This window comes from Physeter macrocephalus, chromosome 5, assembly GCF_002837175.3.
Source record: "Physeter macrocephalus isolate SW-GA chromosome 5, ASM283717v5, whole genome shotgun sequence".
NCBI classification, from domain to species: domain Eukaryota; kingdom Metazoa; phylum Chordata; class Mammalia; order Artiodactyla; family Physeteridae; genus Physeter; species Physeter macrocephalus.
This window is the reverse complement of record NC_041218.1, coordinates 91224796-91244973: the sequence shown is the minus strand read 5'-3', so window position 1 is coordinate 91244973 and position 20178 is coordinate 91224796. Positions and strand designations below refer to the sequence as shown.

At 39.2% G+C, this 20178-nt stretch overlaps 1 protein-coding gene across 4 annotated transcripts in view; it reads right to left on the bottom strand.

The window, feature by feature from the left end:
* RINT1 (RAD50 interactor 1) overlaps window positions 1-20178 on the bottom strand; it is a 34142-nt gene that overhangs the window by 5037 nt on the left and 8927 nt on the right. For 3 of the 4 annotated variants that reach the window (XM_055085078.1, XM_028490167.2, XM_028490168.2), the window contains 9 exons: window positions 17763-17947; window positions 13472-13713; window positions 9659-9832; window positions 9411-9560; window positions 8690-8846; window positions 6820-6930; window positions 6496-6721; window positions 5823-5960; window positions 4140-4339 (listed from right to left, as the gene is read on the bottom strand). In XM_055085078.1, coding sequence (XP_054941053.1) covers window positions 4140-4339; window positions 5823-5960; window positions 6496-6721; window positions 6820-6930; window positions 8690-8846; window positions 9411-9560; window positions 9659-9832; window positions 13472-13713; window positions 17763-17947 — 1583 coding nt within the window. The remainder of the gene's footprint in view (window positions 1-4139; window positions 4340-5822; window positions 5961-6495; window positions 6722-6819; window positions 6931-8689; window positions 8847-9410; window positions 9561-9658; window positions 9833-13471; window positions 13714-17762; window positions 17948-20178) is intronic. The other variant, XM_007105799.3, reaches the window with a different exon arrangement.

Genomic DNA, 20178 nt, shown 5'->3' with positions numbered 1-20178 from the left:
TCCACGTCATGCTAATAAATGTTACTATGTCTTTTTCATTATAGCCATCCTAGTTTGTATGTAGTGGCCTCCCATTGTGGTTTTGATTTGCATTCCCCTAATGGCTACCTTCTTTAAGTGCTCATGTTTTTCTAGACACAGATTGAGAGTTGTAGTAAACCTAGAAGATATATGAGTTAAGAGAATTAAAATGTCATTTTTTTACAGTATTATTTTAGGTAGAATTATTATTCTTTCTGCCCTACAGGAAAACAACGCTGTGGGTAATTAGCAAAATGTTAAAAACAACCTAAATGTCTATTAACAGGGAACTGGGCATGGCTACTAGGGATTGTTCAGGGATGACGTGAGAGGCCATCTTGGCATTTCTGCTGAAGCTGTCAGGGAAGTGGCAGTGTCCTTTCGAGCCTGCTCATGGAGCATGGAAGCCTGGAGCCACCCATCGTCATACTTACCAGAGCCGGCCTAAGAGTGAAGCCAGAAATGAACAACTTTAGAGCAGCCATGCCTAATCCTTTCAGTTACACAAATTCCTCACCTCCTCATGCCACCCCACTCCCCTACTTAGGCCAGCATGAATCTGGGTTTGTCCCCTAGGACTGAAAAATTCCCAATTCTGAATGGCTGGGTTATGTCAGGCTTAGCACAGTCTGGCAATGGACAGACAGCTGTTAGTGGAGAATCTAAATGAATGGAAGGTGAACTCTACTTTTTTCTGTGTAATACAAGAGCTTACATGATTTTTATTTAGAGCATTCACAGGCTGAAGGACTGTGAATGTGATTCAATGATTTTTTTATTAATTAATTATTTTTGGCTGTGTTGGGTCTTCGTTGCTGTGCGCGGGCTTTCTCTAGTTGCGGCGAGCGGGGGCTACTCTTCGTTGCGGTGCGTGGGCTTCTCATAGTCGTGGCGTCTCTTGTTGCGGGGCATGGGCTCTCTCTAGTTGCGGCGAGCGGGGGCTACTCTTCGTTGCGGTGCGTGGGCTTCTCATAGTCGTGGCTTCTCTTGTTGCGGAGCATGGGCTCTAGGCACACAGGCTTCAGTAGTTGTGGCACATGGGCTCAGTAGTTGCAGCATGTGGGCTCTAGAGCTCAGGCTCAGTAGTCGTGGCACACAGGCTTAGTTGCTCCACGGCATGTGGGATCTTCCCAGACCAGGGATCGAACCCGTGTCCCCTGCATTGGCAGGCGGATTTTTAACCACTGCGCCACCAGGGAAGCCGTAAATGATTTTTGATGTTAAACAGAATTTGTACCACAGTAACATACCAAACACAAAATTCATTCATGACTTGAAGAGTCAACTCTAAAATTTGGTTATTTCTCTGTTGACAGAAGGACCCAGTTAATTCAGTATCAGATTGTAAATTTTCTAAGGCTAGGGATGATGGCCAATTCATCTTTGTTAATAGACTATGGCACTGAGTAAAGTAGTTAATGATGTTCCACAAATATTTCATCGAAGCTAAAAATGTGGCCCCGAATGAGCTCTTATTAAAATCACTGGCATAAGAATCAAGAATGACAATTTGTTTCACGAAAAAGCTTAGCAGAAAATGGAGCGCTGTGGTGGGGTGAGTGAATAAAGCACTTACTAAAATTAGGACCATGACACATAAAAGTACATAATGAATTAGGTGACTTTATAAAGATAAATGCATTCATCATTACACTCCACTTATATTCATTTTATGAAATAATTATTTTCCTTGCTCAGCAGAATGATATGCACATGTATTTCAGTTAACATTTTTGTGGAAAAGGCTTTAAATAATTACAAAGTCCTGGCCAAAGAGTCCAGATTAGAATAAACTATGATTGTGTTTATTAGATATTTATCTTGTTTATATCTGTTATTAGTATATTTATTTTTGTTTCCTATTTCTTTGGCTTATTACCCTGATAAAGACTTTTTCATTTTGTTTTTTCTTTCACAGTAAAGGAAAATATCTTCTATATAATGTGCTAGCAGTATACAATTTTTTGTCACAAATTCATAATTTAAAATATATTCTTGTCATGTTTTCTAGACTTTCTAACTCAGGCACTGAATATTTTAAATGCCTGTGTGTGGCTATGTTTCATTTCTGCTTTTATTTTTTGTTTTATTACATTAAGATTTGACAATGTATAGAAATTTTAATTTACATTTGTTCATATTTGTGACTCAGCTGCACACATTCAAAAATTGTGTTTCCCTTAGTATACTGTGGACTTACCACCAATCTCCAGTTAATCAATCTTTGTAATTATTTAACTCTAATTATTCAGTTCCCACTTTATCACATTTTAAAAGGGATGTTTTTAAGTCTTTAGTTAAAATTATAGTTGTTTTATTTTCCTATTTTCATTTAATGACACAGTTATACACATAATACTTATATTTATAATGTGTCTTCATGTTCATTATCCTCAGTATAGTTTTTTCACCATTAAATGTATATTTTACTGTTTTAGGGTCATCTTAATCCTGTGTTAATGCTTTCTGCCATGAAATGTACTTCATGGGCCTTGCTGGATTTTTGTATCCACACATACGACCTTAGAACAGTGATTCCTAACCTGAGGACCCCCTGTCCAAGAAGGAGGTCTTGGAGGCCCTCTGCAATCATGTTAATATCTAAAACAGCTAAAGGAATTAATCTATTTATGTTAAGGCTATAAAGACTAATTAAGTTTCTTCACTTTTAGTTGGAAGTACATATTAGAAAATCTGGTTACCAAAAGCCCTGATCACCAATATATTCCTTGGATTAATAAAAAGAGTAAGAATAAAGTACTAGTTAATAATTATATTTAGGCAGATCAAATCTGCCAGCACATGGACTCTGCATGGAGAAAGGAAGGGTAAGTAAAATCCTTAGAGGTAAAAGGCCTATCACAGTACTTGTTACTAAATCCAGGGTTTTGATTTTTAGATTTATTTAAAATATACCTTCCAGGGTAAGAAATTAGTTAATTTTTTTGGATGTGATAATAGTATTGTTTTTTTTTTTAATATTTATTTTTTTTGGCTACATCAGGTCTTAGTTGCAGCACGCGGGCTCCTCTCTAGTTGTGGCGTGCGGGTTTTCTCTCTCTAGTTGTGACGTGTGGGCTCCAGGGCGTGCAGGCTCTGTAGTTGCAGCATGCGGGCTCTCTCATTGAGGCACGCAAGCTCAATAGCTGTGGCACGTGGGCTTAGTTGCCCCGCAGCATGTGCGATCTTAGTTCCCCGAGCAGGGATTGAACCCGCGTCCCCTGCACTGGAAGGCGGATTCTTTACCACTGGACAACCAGGGAAGTCCCCTGGTGTTGTGTTTTTAAAAAAGGTGTTCTTATCTTTTAGAGATACAAATGAAAATATTTACCATGAAATGTATCTGAGATCTACTTCAAAATAATCACATGTGGGGGTAGAGGAAAGGTTTAAATGAAACACAGTTGGTATAAGAAGCTGGGTGAGGGCTTCCCTGGCAGACCACTGGTTAAGACTCCACACTTCCAATGCAGGGTGGGTGCAGGTTCAATCCCTGGTTGGGGAACTAAGATCCCATATGCCATGTGGCACAGCCAAATTAAAAAAAAAAAAAAAAAAAAAAAAAAGAAGCTGGGTGATAGGCACATGGGAGTTCATTTTACCATTCTATTCACTCTTGAATATGTTTGAAAATAAACAAAATATTAAATAATTTTTTAATGTATGAAATACTTAGGTTAAAAAATGTTTCTATTTTTATGACTCTTCATAATTTGTCATGTTTCGAAGGCACTAAAAAGGTATCAAATGTTATTCTTTTATTTTCCTTAAAGTCTTGAACTTTATTGATTTTGACACCATTATACAATCTTAGCTTTTCGCGAGATGGCAATTACCATTCATGACATTTACCAAGTTCAAAGTCTAAAAAAGGAAAATGGTTCACTTTATAAACAACAGTTTCACGAAAAGATGGCTTTTCCAGTGATTAAAATATCAGGATTATTTAACCATTTGAGACTTGAATGAGAAAAATATGTACTTTAATCACACCTCCTAAGTTTGGCCCAACTGTGATTCTGCCTAACGTGTATTTTTGCTTGCTACAGATTCAACATTTCAAAAGGTAAAACTGTTCAAATTACTAATATATTACTTAATATAAAAGATTAACTTACAACATTGTCAGCCCAATCTGCTAGTACTGTTGAGATATAGTTCACGGCATTAAGAATTGCACAGTATCGAAAGCCAAGGGAAGCTCTAGTCTCTTCTTTCATCACCTGAGTTAATCGTATCCTAAAATCATCTACTAAGTCCTTCTGTAACTCCAGGAACTGCAGCTTTCTGGAAGCTGCGGGAAGATTTTTATATCTGTCTGTGGAGAAAGTTAACAAGACATACGAAGGTTTATGGTACCATCCATGACATAGTTATAGGTTTTTCCTATTGACTGGCTTCGGTGCCTTTGTCAAAAATCAATCGACCATTCAAGTATGGATCTATTTCTAAACTCCCTAAGGACGTGGGTTTCTCAAGTATTGGTATTTGTCAAAATTCATGGATCTGTATACTTAAGATCTATGCATTTCACTGTATATAAGTTATGCTTCTAACACATTGTAAATTAACTATACTGCAATTTTTAAAGTTATGCCTCAATATTTTAAAAAGGCATATGATAAAGTTATATACAAAAACTATTCTATTTCTTCAACAAATAAATGACATTTTTTAAAAAAGGAAGGAGGAACTAGGATAGGTTAAAAGAGATACATAGTTAAGGATTTATAGGTGATATGCTAAGGTGTCTCAAATGTTCTTTAAAATACTTCAGGGGAAAAAAAATCTGGATTTTGGGGGGAGAAAAACACATAATAGAAAAGTAACAGTTTTAAACCTTAGTAACAGATACCTGAGGGTTCATTATGCTACTTTTATAAATATTAGAAAATTTCCATAATAAAATTTTTAAAAATCAGTTTTGCTAAATTTTTTTGTATTTTAGTGTTTTTCATATTTTTCTTACACTTAGAATATAGAATTTACTGACTGGCCTGGAATGACACCTCTTCAGGTTACTAGACAGGCCCAAGCAATGGACAAGACACAGGAGGATAGTGGCAGTGAGGGCTCAGTGGCACCTGGAGAACCAGGAGGCCTGCAGTGCCCTGGGGCAACGTGGATGGCTGCAGACCAACCAGGGCTAGAGGCGGCTGGGCCACCCTCCAGCCAGAACATTCTTGCACCATAAGAAGAGGTCCTATTACTATTCCAATCCCTAAAGTTACTTTATTATTTTACTGTTCTACAATCTTTGATATATCGAGGTAAAGAAAATAATATATAAAATTTCAGTCAATCACCATTTACTGAAGACACTTTGAAAGGCAAGAGATTTCAGGTAATAAAATTAAATTCTTATTTATGTAACGATTCAGGAATTTTCCCCTCATGGAAACTAATGTTTAAGATCTTATTTAGATTACTAAAAATCTAAAAGCTGGAATGCTGTGCTAGAGTTCTGCCAAAATAGAAACTGAATTTGAAGATATTATAATAATCACTATATATTTTGTTGAACTACTTGAAGAGTACCATGTGAAGAATCAGTACTTTCACTTTTTAAAATTTTATGTATTGAAGTATAGTTGATTTACAATGTTGTATTTAATTTCTGTTATACAGCAAAGTGACTCAGTTATACATATATACATTCTTTTTCATATTCCTTTCCATTATGGTTTATCACATAATGGAATCCATCCGCCCACCCCCCCCACCCCTTGGCAACCACAAGTCTGTTAAGAGTAAGTACTTTAAAAAAAAAACAAAGTTATATCTTAAAAGACTATACTTACCAGTTATAACCAAGAGTAGTGTCATAAACGTTTCTGCACAGTCTGGAACTTTCATCTCATCCACATCAGTGATATCCTTATATTGGGATATCCAGGCAGCTTCTGACGAGAGCATTGAGTCCATTTTTTGAAGAGCAACTGATAAGCAGGAAAAAGGATTATGTCAAACAACTAGTTACAGATTGTCAGATTACAAATTCTTAATCTTTCAACTCATAATTTCTTAGGAATGATAACTTTTCTATTAAAAAATAAATCTATAACCTCCTACTAGTTGTACTGTATTTAACATGCTCTATTCTAGGGTTAAATAAGATATTTTACTTCTCCCTGCCGTACGTACCCAAAATCTTCAAAATAGTTACACTCTCTAGACAAGCCACATCCAAAATGATTCCAGCAAGAACAGAAATACTATACGTAAAATCTATAAAACAGTTAACTGTATACTGTACTGGCTTGAATATTCTACCCTAGAAACCTGTAGAGTGCAATTCTGGGAAAAACTGAAGCTTGATGGGAAGAAAAGAAAATAAGATGATCTTTGAAGGCAACTTGGTAAACCCTAACCAAGAAAAATATAGATGGCTCTAGTTTCTACCCAGAACTGGAGAAAATTTATATATGCAGAAAGAGGCATCTCTCCCCACCCCACGGCCACGTCAGCACTTACATTTTCTCTCCACAGTCAGCCATCTCTGAAAACAGGTCTCTTCTGACAGAATATGCATACAATTAGCAAAAGTACTGGGATAGCCATGAACGCTGTGTAGTTCTCTTTCAAACAAAAGCACCTCATCCACCAAATGACAGAAGAGACTGTCATCATACAGCAGACAGGGAATATCAGCAGCTAACTTTTCAAGAACCAGCATCATAAGGCCTCGAGAAAATTCAAGCTAAAAAAATATACATAAGCACAAGGTTATGAAAATGACAAGTTATTCATGGACACCTACAACTCTAAAACTGAAATGCTTTGGACTAAGTCTCTTACCCTTGCATTTACCGAAGAGCCAACTTTGTCTAATATTGGCTGAATCTTCTCATCCAAAAACTGAGTGTGGTTCCCAATCCACATAAGTACCTGAGCCAAGTACCATTCAGGCTAAGGAAGGAGGTAAACAGTTTGAATTCTTAAGTCATTCCAACTAGAAAGTTATAGTTAAATGTATCTATTTAATTGTAGACACACAGTACTTACAAAAATTCGTTGAAAATTCCTATATGTAACAGCCCAATTTCTACTCTGAACTTTAAATTCATGCAAGGCTTAATAATCAAGTGTTTCCCAATGTACTCCCAATAAATTTCAATAACGTGGCTTATGTCAGTAAACTCATAAATTTACAATGCCATAAATATTGAACACCTAGTACTTTAGAAATATGTAAAGTATAAATATATTATTTTTTTTGAAATAACATTCCAAAATAATTTTTAAACATGACCATCTTCTGTTTTCTTCCTTTTTTCAAAAGCTAAATTTAGAAAAAAATTTGGCTGGTCTGCATTACAAGAAATACAAATGCTTTAAAACAGGTATAATTATAGAAAAGTAATATAAGTATGCAGCTTTTTAAACTGTCCCTAGAGATGATTCTATAAACCTTCCAATTTTGTTGGACAGTAATTCTAAAACATTTACTGAAAGGTAAAACCCTGTTGTGTGCTAGATGCTGGGAATACAGAAATGAAAAAGGGGCAGTAGCTACTCTCGGGGGCTGCATAGTTCAAGCTTGACGTCAGAGTACTAGGAGCACTGGAACCACACTTACGGAAGCAACAATATAACTCACAGTTTTCTTACTTCATATGATCACTGCCTCTCTACAGTTTAGGTTTATTGTTTTGTCTCACTTACACTTACTAATAGGTTCTACTCTTCTTTCCACCAACGCCCCATCCAAAACAGGAGGAGACCCATGAAGTACAAAAGAACAAGAAGAATTTAAGAACCAGAAATCCATTATCACTCTACTCCCTTTCTACACAGACGTAACTGCCTATCCCTTGATTCCTTTAATATGCTATAAAGCCTATAAACTCATTTATAGATGACACGTACAATGCCTGGTGTAATCTGGCATTTAATAACATTTACTTCAAAACACTGAGAAATTAAGAGAATATATATTTTAAAAATAAAACATGTCCCTATTACAAAAAAAAGAAAACACTTACCGTGCTACTTGCACTGCATTAGATGTAGCAAGACTCAAGGATAAACAGTATCCACCCCCTAGCAACTCCCAAGGTTATAATTCTCAACAAATTCAATCAAATTTCATTGAAAACAGTTGTCAGTGACTGTTTTTCTGATCAAATTAAAGAAAAAAATCTCAACAGTATGCCCAATACACATGGGTATAGTCCCTCAACTAAAATGTTGGTGATAATTTCCTCAAAGCCATTCCTGCCCCTTATCCCCATACTCTGTCTTGCACAGCTACAAATCATTTTAGCATCAGCACTTCTACTCAAAAACTAGTGCTCTACTATCTTTTGATTCTCACTTTTCTTTCTGATATATTTATAAACCTGAAGGAGCAATTTGCACAGTGGGACACATGTGGATCCAGTTGTAAAAAGTGCCACAGCAAATGCTACAGCACGCTACAGCACACCCCAGGGGAAGCTTCAGAAACTGGTCAGATGATGTGCTAGTGAGTGAGCTGATTCCTACAACAAATCAACACAAGTCCCAAAATATATCTATAAAGGGCAGTGACAAAACAGGAATTTAGCTCTTCAGAGAAAAACAGAAATGTGAATAGAATCAGATTTTAACCCAAACCAGCAAAAGTACAGAAAGCCTTAACATTTGCTATTGATAAAAACCAAGGGCAAGAATTGGCAAAGCACACCTTGCTTATAACATTAGTTTGTCGGTTCCCTCTGAAGTGATACCTGAACCTCTTTTGAAGGGGAGTCAGCATAATCTGGACGGGCAGGATGACAGAAGGGGATACAGGAAGAGAGTATTTTTCTGGAAGTTGTTTTGGCTCAGTAAGTAATTCATCTCTGACATAGTCAAGTCAAGGAAAAAGAAAAGCATATGTATATGTGTGTATACACACACACACACGTATATGTATGTATACACACATTTTTCCAAGAGACATATATGATACTAAGTAAAATTATAATACAGATAATATGTAGTCTAACTTTACATTACATATGACTTCAGTAAAAAGTACATGAAAAATGTTATTAGAATTAATCTGTCTTTCCTAAAATAAAGAATAATAAGTAGTAAGGAAACATATTCAAGTAATCGTGCTATTAAATTAGTACTAAGTTACCGAGGTTTCTTCCCAATTGCCCATTCTTTTGATTGTCCCATGTGACCTATATGTGATGCAAACTTGTGCAGTCATGCATTTCGGAACTCCTCACAGCCCTCCCACCCACATGCAATTTATGTGGAAGGAGAACAGTCCATGGGCATGCATAGATCAAGTCCAAACCCACTACTCCCCGGCCACTTTCAGAAAGCTTTACTCTCTGGTCACTTTACTCTCTGGCCACAAATCCACTGTAGAAAAAAGAAATTTTAGTGAGTTTTAACTCCAACAAAGATACGAGGTTTGCAGTTTCAGGAGCTGACAAAATAGTGTCTCCAAGTTACTGTATATCTCAGGGGCACTGGCCGGTCGACTTATGCCAACAGTTTGAGACTGAGGGGGTGCGATGAATGGCCAATGAAGCTGTGCTAAAATTTCCTCAAAGTCACTGTAACAGAAAAGTGACACAAGTATTACAGTAAAATACAGTGAGCACCAAATATCCATCTGAAAGCAATTACCATGAAATATGGATAAATTTCTTGCCTTGTAAGCTTGTCCTTGAGAATTTTATGCCAGAATTTAACAGTGGCTCTCATGAAACCAAGAAGATGAGTACAGGATGATTCCTGAAGCTTGATGTCAAGTTCTGCCATAGAGACCAGAGTAGAAGCTGCCTCTGGGACATTATTGGTCATCAGATATTGCTGAATGTTATCACTGCAAAACAAGGCAAAGCAAACTGTAAAGACAGTTTGTTCACAATAATTCCAAATGTGGAGAAACTGCTGCTTCCTCCTGCTTTATATAAAGCTACATCCAAGAAAGAAGGAAGCGCCACCGTGTAGTGGCTTTTTTACCTGATACCCAAGTCTCTGGGAGCCTGGAGTCCTCAAATTCAGCATCCTGCTAAGAACAGTGGCCTGTGTTCAGGATATCGCCCTCCACCTTTCCCTTCCCACCCCTCCCAAGGTAACAGAATTTTCCTTTGTCACATTCCCTCAGGCACCACTCATTTCTAATAAGTCTGTCTTTGACAGAAGTCTGTCATATCTTAATCCAAAGGGGAGAATGTGGGTGGCATCTGGTGAGGTCAAATATGGTAGACTTCAATTTTTACCTACTTTGCCCAGCTAAACTGGATTATAGGAAACTTAGGGAGGTGGCACCTCAGAGTCTAGTCCTTTCAAGTTACTGTTAGCCAAGTTGCAGACAAAATTTAAGGTAAGCTCTACAGCAAGGGTAGCAAACTCAAATGCCTGGAAAGGCCTGATGGGCAAAGTAAATGAAAAAAGCAAAGTGGGCGGGGACTAGGACAAGCTAAAAAGCACATACCCCTCGGGCTTCCCCGGTGGCGCAGTGGTTGAGAGTCCGCCTGCCAATGCAGGGGACGCGGGTTCGTGCCCCAGTCCGGGAGGATCCCACATGCCGCGGAGCGGCTGGGCCCGTGAGCCATGGCCGCTGGGCCTGTGCGTCCGGAGCCTGTGCTCCGCAACGGGAGAGGCCACAACAGCGAGAGGCCCGCGTACCACAGAAAAAATAAAAAAATAAATAAATTTAAAAAATCATAATTTTGTAGGAAATTTTAGTTGTTTTGTTATATAGTTTAGAAATATCAAATAACAATAAGAAAATTTATGGAACAAAATGAAATTAATATGTGTGGACAAGAAGCACAAATTTTCTACGCTAGTATTCAAATGTTCTCTGGTCTGAAACTTTTGAAGAGAGCTATCTATTTTGTTAAACCCACTTTGTATATAAAGAAAAGCTTAAATGCAAAAACAAAACAAAACAATACAAAAACTCCACAACACCACACACAACAGTTTTAGGTACCTTCATGCTCAACTGCTGATGTAATTATGATGTAGCCCCTTGCCTAAAATAGCTAGATGTTTACCAAATTCTCAACTGTTTAAAGTCTTTTTTCTGTTAAATTTATGAAATTCCCATTTGATGCCAGCACTACAAAGAAAAGAATTTGGACTGATGAGTTTTGTTTTGTTTTGTTTTGTTTTAATCAGATTTCCACAAAGGAATATTATATCACCTGTAGTAACAGAGAGACGTTATTTGGCCAAAAATGCTATAACTCCTAAAAGGACATGCCGCGGAGCGGCTGGGCCCGTGAGCCATGGCCGCTGGGCCTGTGCGTCCGGAGCCTGTGCTCCGCAACGGGAGAGGCCACAACAGCGAGAGGCCCGCGTACCACACACACACAAAAAAGGCACATACCCCATCCTAAGGCTCCAGCCAAGTGCTGCCACACTGGAGTGTAGGTCCAATGTAGCCAAATCTTAAAATTTTTCAAGAGAATCCAGAAATCAAGATTTCCATGTAAAATCAAACCAATTAATCAAATTCTTTAAAACAAGCCAAATACAACCTATCTTCAGGATTCATTCAGCCCATGACTACCATTTTGCATATTGGCTAAATAAAATGAAACATTTAAAACTGAAATGTTTCTTTTGATAAAAATAACATTCCCGTATCTTAAGCCAGAATAGGAACAAAATTTAACCTTTTCAGTAATTAATCTCAGTTCAGGGGTTGGAAGTGCTCTCCCTCTAGGCAGCCTGTGTACATCCTACCCAGGCTTGGCCAGTTCGCTAGGTGACAGTAAGCTGGGACTCTCATCCCCCGCTGAGTGCCACGCTTTGGTTACGCTCCTGGGTGGGCACAGCACCCTCCTTAAGCACAGGAATGTGTACCGCCACCCTGCCCAGCTCCACTATGCACTAGTACTCTCCCTTCTCCCTCCACCACGAGTGGCCTTTGTTTTCCACCATCACTGCTTCAGGCCTCAATAATCATACTAATCTCATGTGTGTATTATTCTATTTCTGACAGCCCTTTTGGCCTTCCCCTACGCTCATTCTCTCATTTTTCGTTCTTCTCCTTTCCTAGTCATTCTTACTAAGTTTTTAAACAGATTTTGTCTTGTTTTTTAAATTTTTCATTTATTTATTTACTTATTGGCTGTGTTGGGTCTTTGTTGCTGCGCGCAGGCTTTTCCCCAGTTGTGGTGAGCGGGGGCTACTCTTCGTTGCGGTGCGAAGGCTTCTCATTGTGAAAGGAGGTTGTTTTTTTTTGTTTGTTTGTTTTTGCGGTACGCGGGCCTCTCTCTGCTGTGGCCTCTCCGGTTGCGGAGCACAGGCTCCGGACGCGCAGGCTCAGCGGCCATGGCTCACGGGCCCAGCCGCTCCGCGGCATGTGGGATCTTCCCGGACCGGGGCACGAACCCGCGTCCCCAAAGGCTTCTCATTGTGGTGGCTTCTCTTGTTGCGGAGCACGGGCTGTAGGTGCATGGGCTTCAGTAGTTGTGGCACGCGGCCTCAGGAGTTGTGGCTCGTGGGCTCTAGAGCACAGGCTCAATAGTTGTGGCGCAGGGACTTAGTTGCTCTGCGGCATGTGGGATCTTCCCAGACCGGGGCTCGAACCTGTGTCCCCTGCATTGGCAGGTGGCTTCTTAACCACTGCGCCACCAGGGAAGCCCCCAGATTTTGTCTTTTATAGCTATTTTCAGAACTTAAGTCATGAAACTAAAAAATCTTACCAAAGTAGGCAGAAATGTTAATGTAGCTTGTGTGAAAGGCAATACCAGACACTCACAATCAACTACCAGTGATATGTATTCAATTCAAAAAGAGGTACAGTAGACCCTTGAGCAACGAGGGTTTGAAGTGCACGAGTCCACTCATACACAGATTTTTTTCAGTAGTAAATACTACGGCAGTACACGATCCCTGGTTGGCTGAATCCGTGAATGTGGAGCTATGGATGGATAGGGAGGAATCGTGGATACAGAGGGCTATGAGTTGTAGGCGGTTTTGACATCTGCGCAGAGCTGATGCTCCTAACCCCTGCCTGGTTCAGGGGTCCACTGTATTTCTTTATTTTTCCCTATTCAAAAGTGGCAGGGCTCTGTTTTTCATCTAATAATACTGTGTAGCTCTTCTTAGGTGATACCCATTGAAAAAAACTCAAATTATAGCGAAAGCAATCCATTTCATTAAGTGACCGTCTCTAAAAGGTAAAAAAGGAATATTACCACACTGATGAGTTGTTTTATTAATTTGGCATTATAATCATTTTTATCATGTGTTCACAATATAACTATAGGACTTAAATTTTTTTACTTGGATTACTTTGTTTCAAACGCAAATTAAGCTCCCTGAAAAGTTTATGTTCATTCATAATAAAGGAAAAGAATCATTATCATAATGCTATTTTCATAACTGGTAAAATCACATTATTATAATCTTTAATTAACTCAATTATTTAATGGCATGCACGTACTAAGACATAGCCTCAAAGGAAAATGATAATTATGAGAACAGAGGCCTATTTTACCTGAGTTCTTCAATCTGTGAAATCCATTTAAGATAAGCAAGATGCCGTTCAATCTCTTCAATTTGGTTAATCATGGCTCCAAGATCTTCTATCCAGGGCTGTGCGGTCAGCAGATGGCTGTGAATGGAACTGAAGAGATGGCTTTCTTGCTCCAGAAAGTGATTAAGGGATTGCTTTGATTCTTCTGCATTTTTTAAGGCACTCTGAATTCTTTTAGGGATTTCTGATGAAACTGTAAGTACCTGCCCATACCAAAAACAAAAAATAAAAAACAGCAGCAATCAGATAAGATTCTCATAACCTTTTTTATTAGTTACCTTCAAAATGCATGTTTGTTCTAATAGAAATGAAAATTGTCATTTAAAAGCTTCAAAAGAAACGCTGGATTTCTGCATCCTGTACTAACCAGACCTCAACATGAAATGCTCTATGTGGAGGTGTGTAGGGAGGGCCCCCAGTAAACATCTTTGGATCTACCATCATGAAGCTCAGCACTTTCAGAGGGTCCAGCCAAAGAACATTTACCTGCTTTATCTACTAATAATTTTCTTTCAAAAACAAATGAGGCTCTGATTCTAAAAGCCTGGGTAACTATTTGCAAAAGTTCCCCAGGTGATTCTGATTTAAGCCCAGATTGAGAAGCAACTATTCACTTGGTAAGATGATACCCAGGTAATGCCTTTAGATATTATATTTATTAAATGAATTTTTCTTACAGCAGATGGAAAAACATATACAAATATCAGGCATCAGTACAATATGATAAGAATATTATAGAGGAATTTCAATTTAATCAACACTGATTAGACACTCTATACCAGGCACTGTGCTAGGGTCTGACAGATAAATTAGACACAGCATCTGCCCTTAAGCTCAGCTGGTATGGAAGAGAGATGCAGGCAAACCTTCAACAGTGGGATCTGTGCAATAAAAGAGATGCCAGGTGTAATGGTGTACTAAGGCAGTGCTTCCCAGACTTGAACGTGCATAGGAATCACCTAGAGATCTGGTTATAGTGCAGATTCAGACTTAATAGGCCTGAAGTAGGGACTGAGATTCTGCATTTCTTACAAGCTCCCACACTTTGAGTAGAAGGTTTTGGGGTGCAAGGCAATTGTGCTTGCATGGCTCATGCACAGACCTTTGCAGGTTGGGTGGAAATGTTCAGGGAAGTTTGGAAGGAAAAGGCATTTCAGGCAAAGAAACAGCTCAGTCATGATGAGAGAACAGCAAAGAGGGGAGTAGGGCACAGAATCCAGTTCAAAGAAATGCAGAGAGAAGAGAGGAGCCTAGACAGGTAGGGAGAGACCAAATCACAGGCAGCATCTTGAGCATTAGAAGAATGTGGGCTTTTCCCAACAGGCAATGGGAAGCCATTAAGAGTTTTTAATAAGGGAATAATTCAGTGGGACTTATGATTTAATGATAAATAATCATGTTTATTCTCATATTATTTATAATAATAAAAACTGGGAATAGCAAAAAGGTCCACCAATAAGGTCCTGATTAAATAAATTATGTACAGCTGTATTTGAATACCATAAAACCATTAAAAAAGGGAGATCTATACATACAGATATAATAGGAAAACAAGTAGTATATTAATTGTAAAAAGTTAAGCTATGCATATTTTAAATACATATATGCTTGCATACACATTTTAACTGTATATATTTTATGTATTTGCTTATTTACATATAGTAAAGTTTCTGTAAGGAATAAAAAAGAAAGCTAGTTACTGTGGCAGTAGGAAAAAAACAGAAGATGGGCAAACTACCATCAAACGCAAGAGAGAATGCAGCTCTAAACTGAGGTGGGGGCAGGGGATGGACCCAGAGACATCAAGGAGGCAGAACTCTGATATCTTGGTGCTGAAGGTAGAGTAAGGATAAGGAGGAGCAATCCAGGTCTCAGGAATGACTGACAGGCAGATGCTGGTGCCATTTTCCAAGACAGGGAAGCATCTTAAGAGATGGATCGGGCTTCCCTGGTGGCGCAGTGGTTGAGAATCCGCCTGCCGATGCAGGGGACACGGGTTCGTGCCCCGGTCCGGGAAGATCCCACATGCCGTGGAGCGGCTGGGCCCGTGAGCCATGGCCACTGAGCCTGTGCGTCCGGAGCCTGTGCTCCGCAACGGGAGAGGCCACAACAGTGAGAGGCCTGCATGCCGGAAAAAAAAAAAAAGAGATGGCTCAGTACAGCTTTGGACATGCTGAATCTGAGGTTCAATTAGGGACTTCAGAAGAAGCTTCCACTGTCATCAGGGAAACGAGCCTGATTATATTAAGTGCAAGAGCAAATGGTCAACTAGGAAGTGAATACAGATACAAAGTAAGATGACTCTTTGAAGAAGCCTAACAGTAAAAGGGACTACTATCTACTAAGGAAGAGGGGAGAGTTTTTTTGGGTTTTTGTTTTTGTTTTCTAAATTTGTTTTTTAAATGGGCCTCTGCTGCTTTTTTTTTTTTTTAACTTTATTTATTTATTTGTTTTTGTTTTTTTTTTGGCTGTGTTGGGTCTTCGTTGCTGCGCATGGGCTTTCTCTAGTTGCGGCAAGAGGGAGCTACTCTTCGTTGCAGTACACGGGCTTCTCATTGTCGTGGCTTCTCTTGTTGCGGAGCACGGGCTCTAGGCACACAGGCTTCAGTAGTTGTGGCACGTGGGCTCAGTAGTTGTGGCTTGCGGGCTCTTGAGCACAGGCTCAGAAGTTGTGGCACACGGACTTAGTTGCTCCGCGGCATGTGGGATCTTCCCGAGCCAGGGCTCGAGCCCGTGTCCCTTGTGTTGGCAGGCGCCCCCCCCCTTTTTTTTAAATATTTATTCATTTATTTGGCTGTGCCGGGTCTTAGTTGCAGCACACAGGATCTTCGTTGCCACGTGTGGGATCTTCACTGCAGGGTGCAGGATCCTTAGTTGTGGCACACAGGCTCTTTTAGTTGTGGCATGTGGGATCCAGTTCCCTGACCAGGGATCGAACCCGGGCCTCCTGCATTGGGAGCACAGAGTCCCAACCACTGGACCACCAGGGAAATCCTACTTTTCCTTTTTTTTTGGTTTTAAGGAAAAGATCTGGGTATGTCCATGTGCTGAGGGGACAGGACTGGCTGAGGAGCAGAGAATGAAATTATAAGAGTGAAGCAAGTCCACTGAGGTAGCAGGTAGGAGCTGGGGCATAAGGACTGCCCTAGATTGATCCTCTGCTGAATTAAGAAGTAGAAATGGGGACTTCCCTTGTGGCACAGTGGTTAAGAATCTGCCTGCCAATGCAGGGGACACAGGTTCAATCCCTGGTCTGGGAAGATCCCACATGCCTTGGCGCAACTAGCCTGTGCGCCACAACTACTGAGCCCGCACACCTAGAGCCTGTGCTCCGCAAGAAAGAGACGTCACTGCAATGAGAAGCCTGCACTGCAATGAAGAGTAGCCCCTACTCACAACTAGCGAAAGCCCACGTGCAGCAACGAAGACCCAATGCAGCCAAAAATAAATAAATGAATAAATAAATAAATTTATTTTTTTTAAAAAAAGAAGAAGATGGAGAGAACTGAGGTGCCCGGGATGGGAAAACGTAAGAGGACTGATAACCTGGGGATAAACACCAGCGTGTCCCTGCAGAGTTTACTTAACCTAATTAAGTAGTTACACAATATAAATCTTTTATGTTTGACAAACACAGTGTTGCAAGTACAGGAACTCACTCATTTTTCAGTTTAAGATTACATTCACTGGATTTTTTAAAACATAAGAGAAGCCACCGCAATGAGAAGCCTGTGCACCACAACGAAGAGTAGCCCCAGCTCACTGCAACTAGAGAAAGCCCGCGCACAGCAACGAAGATCCAACGCAGCCAAAATAAATAAATAAATTTATAAAAGAAGAAGAAAAGAAAATAAATCACTTATTAACCAACCACCCAGAAATAACCATTATTATAATGTTATACTTATTTTAATGTTTTCTCCCTATGTGTGCATATATAAAAAATTGGAATGATGGTGTTGTAACATTTTGGTATCCCATGAATTTACTTTTAAAAGCACGTTAAAAGTCATTGTATGAAAATGTCAGACATAAATGTCAGACATAAATCATTATTAGTAGGAACTTTCTCTTTTACATAACTTGTAAAACACCTAGCACACCGTAGGTCCTTAAAACATATTAAGCAGTTTTAAATGATTAGACTGTCACAATCTATATTTTCAAAAATGCCTATATAATAATGGTTATATTTACATTATATTATAATGAGTATACTACTAATATTGTTTCAATGAGTTTTAATACTTGCCTGTTCTTCTAACTGCATTTTACTTTCTGTCATCTGTTCTATGAGTTTATCAAGTTTCTTTAAAGATTTAAGGTCATTTCCGACTTCCTTTTCTATAAATACCGCCACATAGGAAGGGAGATCACCGTTATCTGTACCTTCACAGACTGGTTCGTTTCCAACGAGAGCTGCAATATTTATGTCACCTAAAATGAAAGAATAACAATTATTCAACACCACTAAGTACTATGGAGTTAAAGGAAATGCAAAAGATATACAAGGCAACATATCTACTTTCAAAAGTTAATTTAAAGAAAACGCTACCTATATATGGCATTTTTGTATATACAGTACTTGTGTGTATATGTATATATATACACACATACACAAAAATACCCAAATGAATATAGTGTGTGTAAATGAATATATGTATATATACATACACACTATATTTTATATATTTATATAAAGCAGTCAGCCCTCCACATCCATGAATTCAACCGACTGCAGATAAAAAAAATTTTTTTTAATCCAAAAAGTTCCAAAAAGCAAACATATGTATATGTATAACTGATTCACTTTGTTGTAAAGGAGAAACTAACACACTATTGTAAAACAGTTATACTCCAATAAAGATGTTAAAAAAAAAAAAAAAAGTTCCAAAAAGCAAAATGAATTTGTCATGCTCTAGTAACTATTTACATATCAATTACATTGTATGCAAAACTATTATTAGCATTAGGCATTAAGTAACCTAGAGATGATTTAAAGCATACAGAGGATATGTGTAGGTAAGTTACAGGCAAATACCATGCCATTTTATATAAAGGACTTGAGCATCCAGGGATCTTGATATTCGCAGAGGTCCTGGAACCAATGCCCCATGGATACCAATGGATGACTGTATATATTTATATATATATGGGTATATATATGCATATAAATACACATATACACACACACAAATACCCAAATGAATAGCTATAAAGCAATCTATCGATCAAGTACTGCTACAAAATGCTTAAGAGCTTAGGAAATTCTGAGTGAAAGAAAAATTACTAAACTCTGTCCTAGTACCCACAGGTTGCAACAGATGTTGGCATAACAATGCAGTTACAAACAGATACTAAACTTTTCTAGACAACTGTGTATCTTAAGAATCTATTTAATTACTGGGAGGGAAAAGGTCAAATCTGATTCTGCTGATGCAGCTTTTATTAAATTAGTAATATATTTTCAAAATTTGTGAGGAACCAGATGGTATAGTCTAGAATAACACCAAAGGAGGACTCTGGTTTTAAAATGTTTTTTTGTTTGTTTTTTGGGGTTTTTTTGCGGTACGCGAGCCTCTCACTGTTGTGGCCTCTCCCATTGTGGAGCACAGGCTCCGGACGCACAGGCTCAGTGGCCCCGGCTCACGGGCCTAGCTGCTCCGCAGCATGTGGGATCTTCCCGGACCGGGGCACGAACCCGTGTTCCCTGCATCGGCAGGTGGACTCTCAACCACTGCGCCACCAGGGAAGCCCTAAAATGTTTTTTAAAAAGGAAAAAAAATGGTATTGAAAGATCTCAAGTATATGAAAAAAATCTGAAAGGGAGACCAATGAGTAAAAACTCCTCCTGATATAAAAGAGTTTTAAAAGCTTCAGATGCGATTGTGCAAAGATGTCCATTTCGGGGACTTCCCTGGTGGCGCAGTGGTTAAGAATCCGCCTGACCATGCAGGGGATAAGGGTTCGAGCCCTGGTCCAGGAAGATCCCCCATGCCGTAGAGCAACTAAGCCCATGAGCCACAACTACTGAGCCCGCACGCCTAGAGCCTGTGCTCCACAACAAGTGAAGCCACCGCAATGAGAAGCCCGCCCACCGCAACGAAGAGTAACCCCCACTCGCCGCAACAAGAGAAAGCCCGTGCACAGCAACGAAAACCCAACACAGCCAAAACAAAAAATTTTTTAAAATAATAAAAAAAATTAATTATATATAAAAAAAGATGTCCATTTCAGAAACAGAAAAAAAAATATGAGAGAAAACACAGATTACCAGGAAAAACTCAAAATGGCTAATGCAACCACTAAATTGTACAATCTAAAGTGAGATTCTTCCCATGGCAAATAAACTAGACTTGGGCAATTCATATTGGACTTATTAAATATGATAAAAACAGGTGATTTGGAACCCTCTTAAGAAGAGTGGGGGCTTCCCTGGTAGTGCAGTGGTTGCGAGTCCGCCTGCCAATTCAGGGGACACAGATTCGTGTCCCGGTTCGGGAAGATCCCACATGCCGCGGAGCGGCTGGGCCCGTGAGCCATGGCCGCTGAGCCTGCGCGTCCGGAGCCTGAAGGGGAGAGGTCACAACAGTGAGAGGCCCGCGTACAGCAAAAAAAAAAAAAAAAAGAAGAGCGGTAGCAGGGGCAACATGTACTATAGCACAACA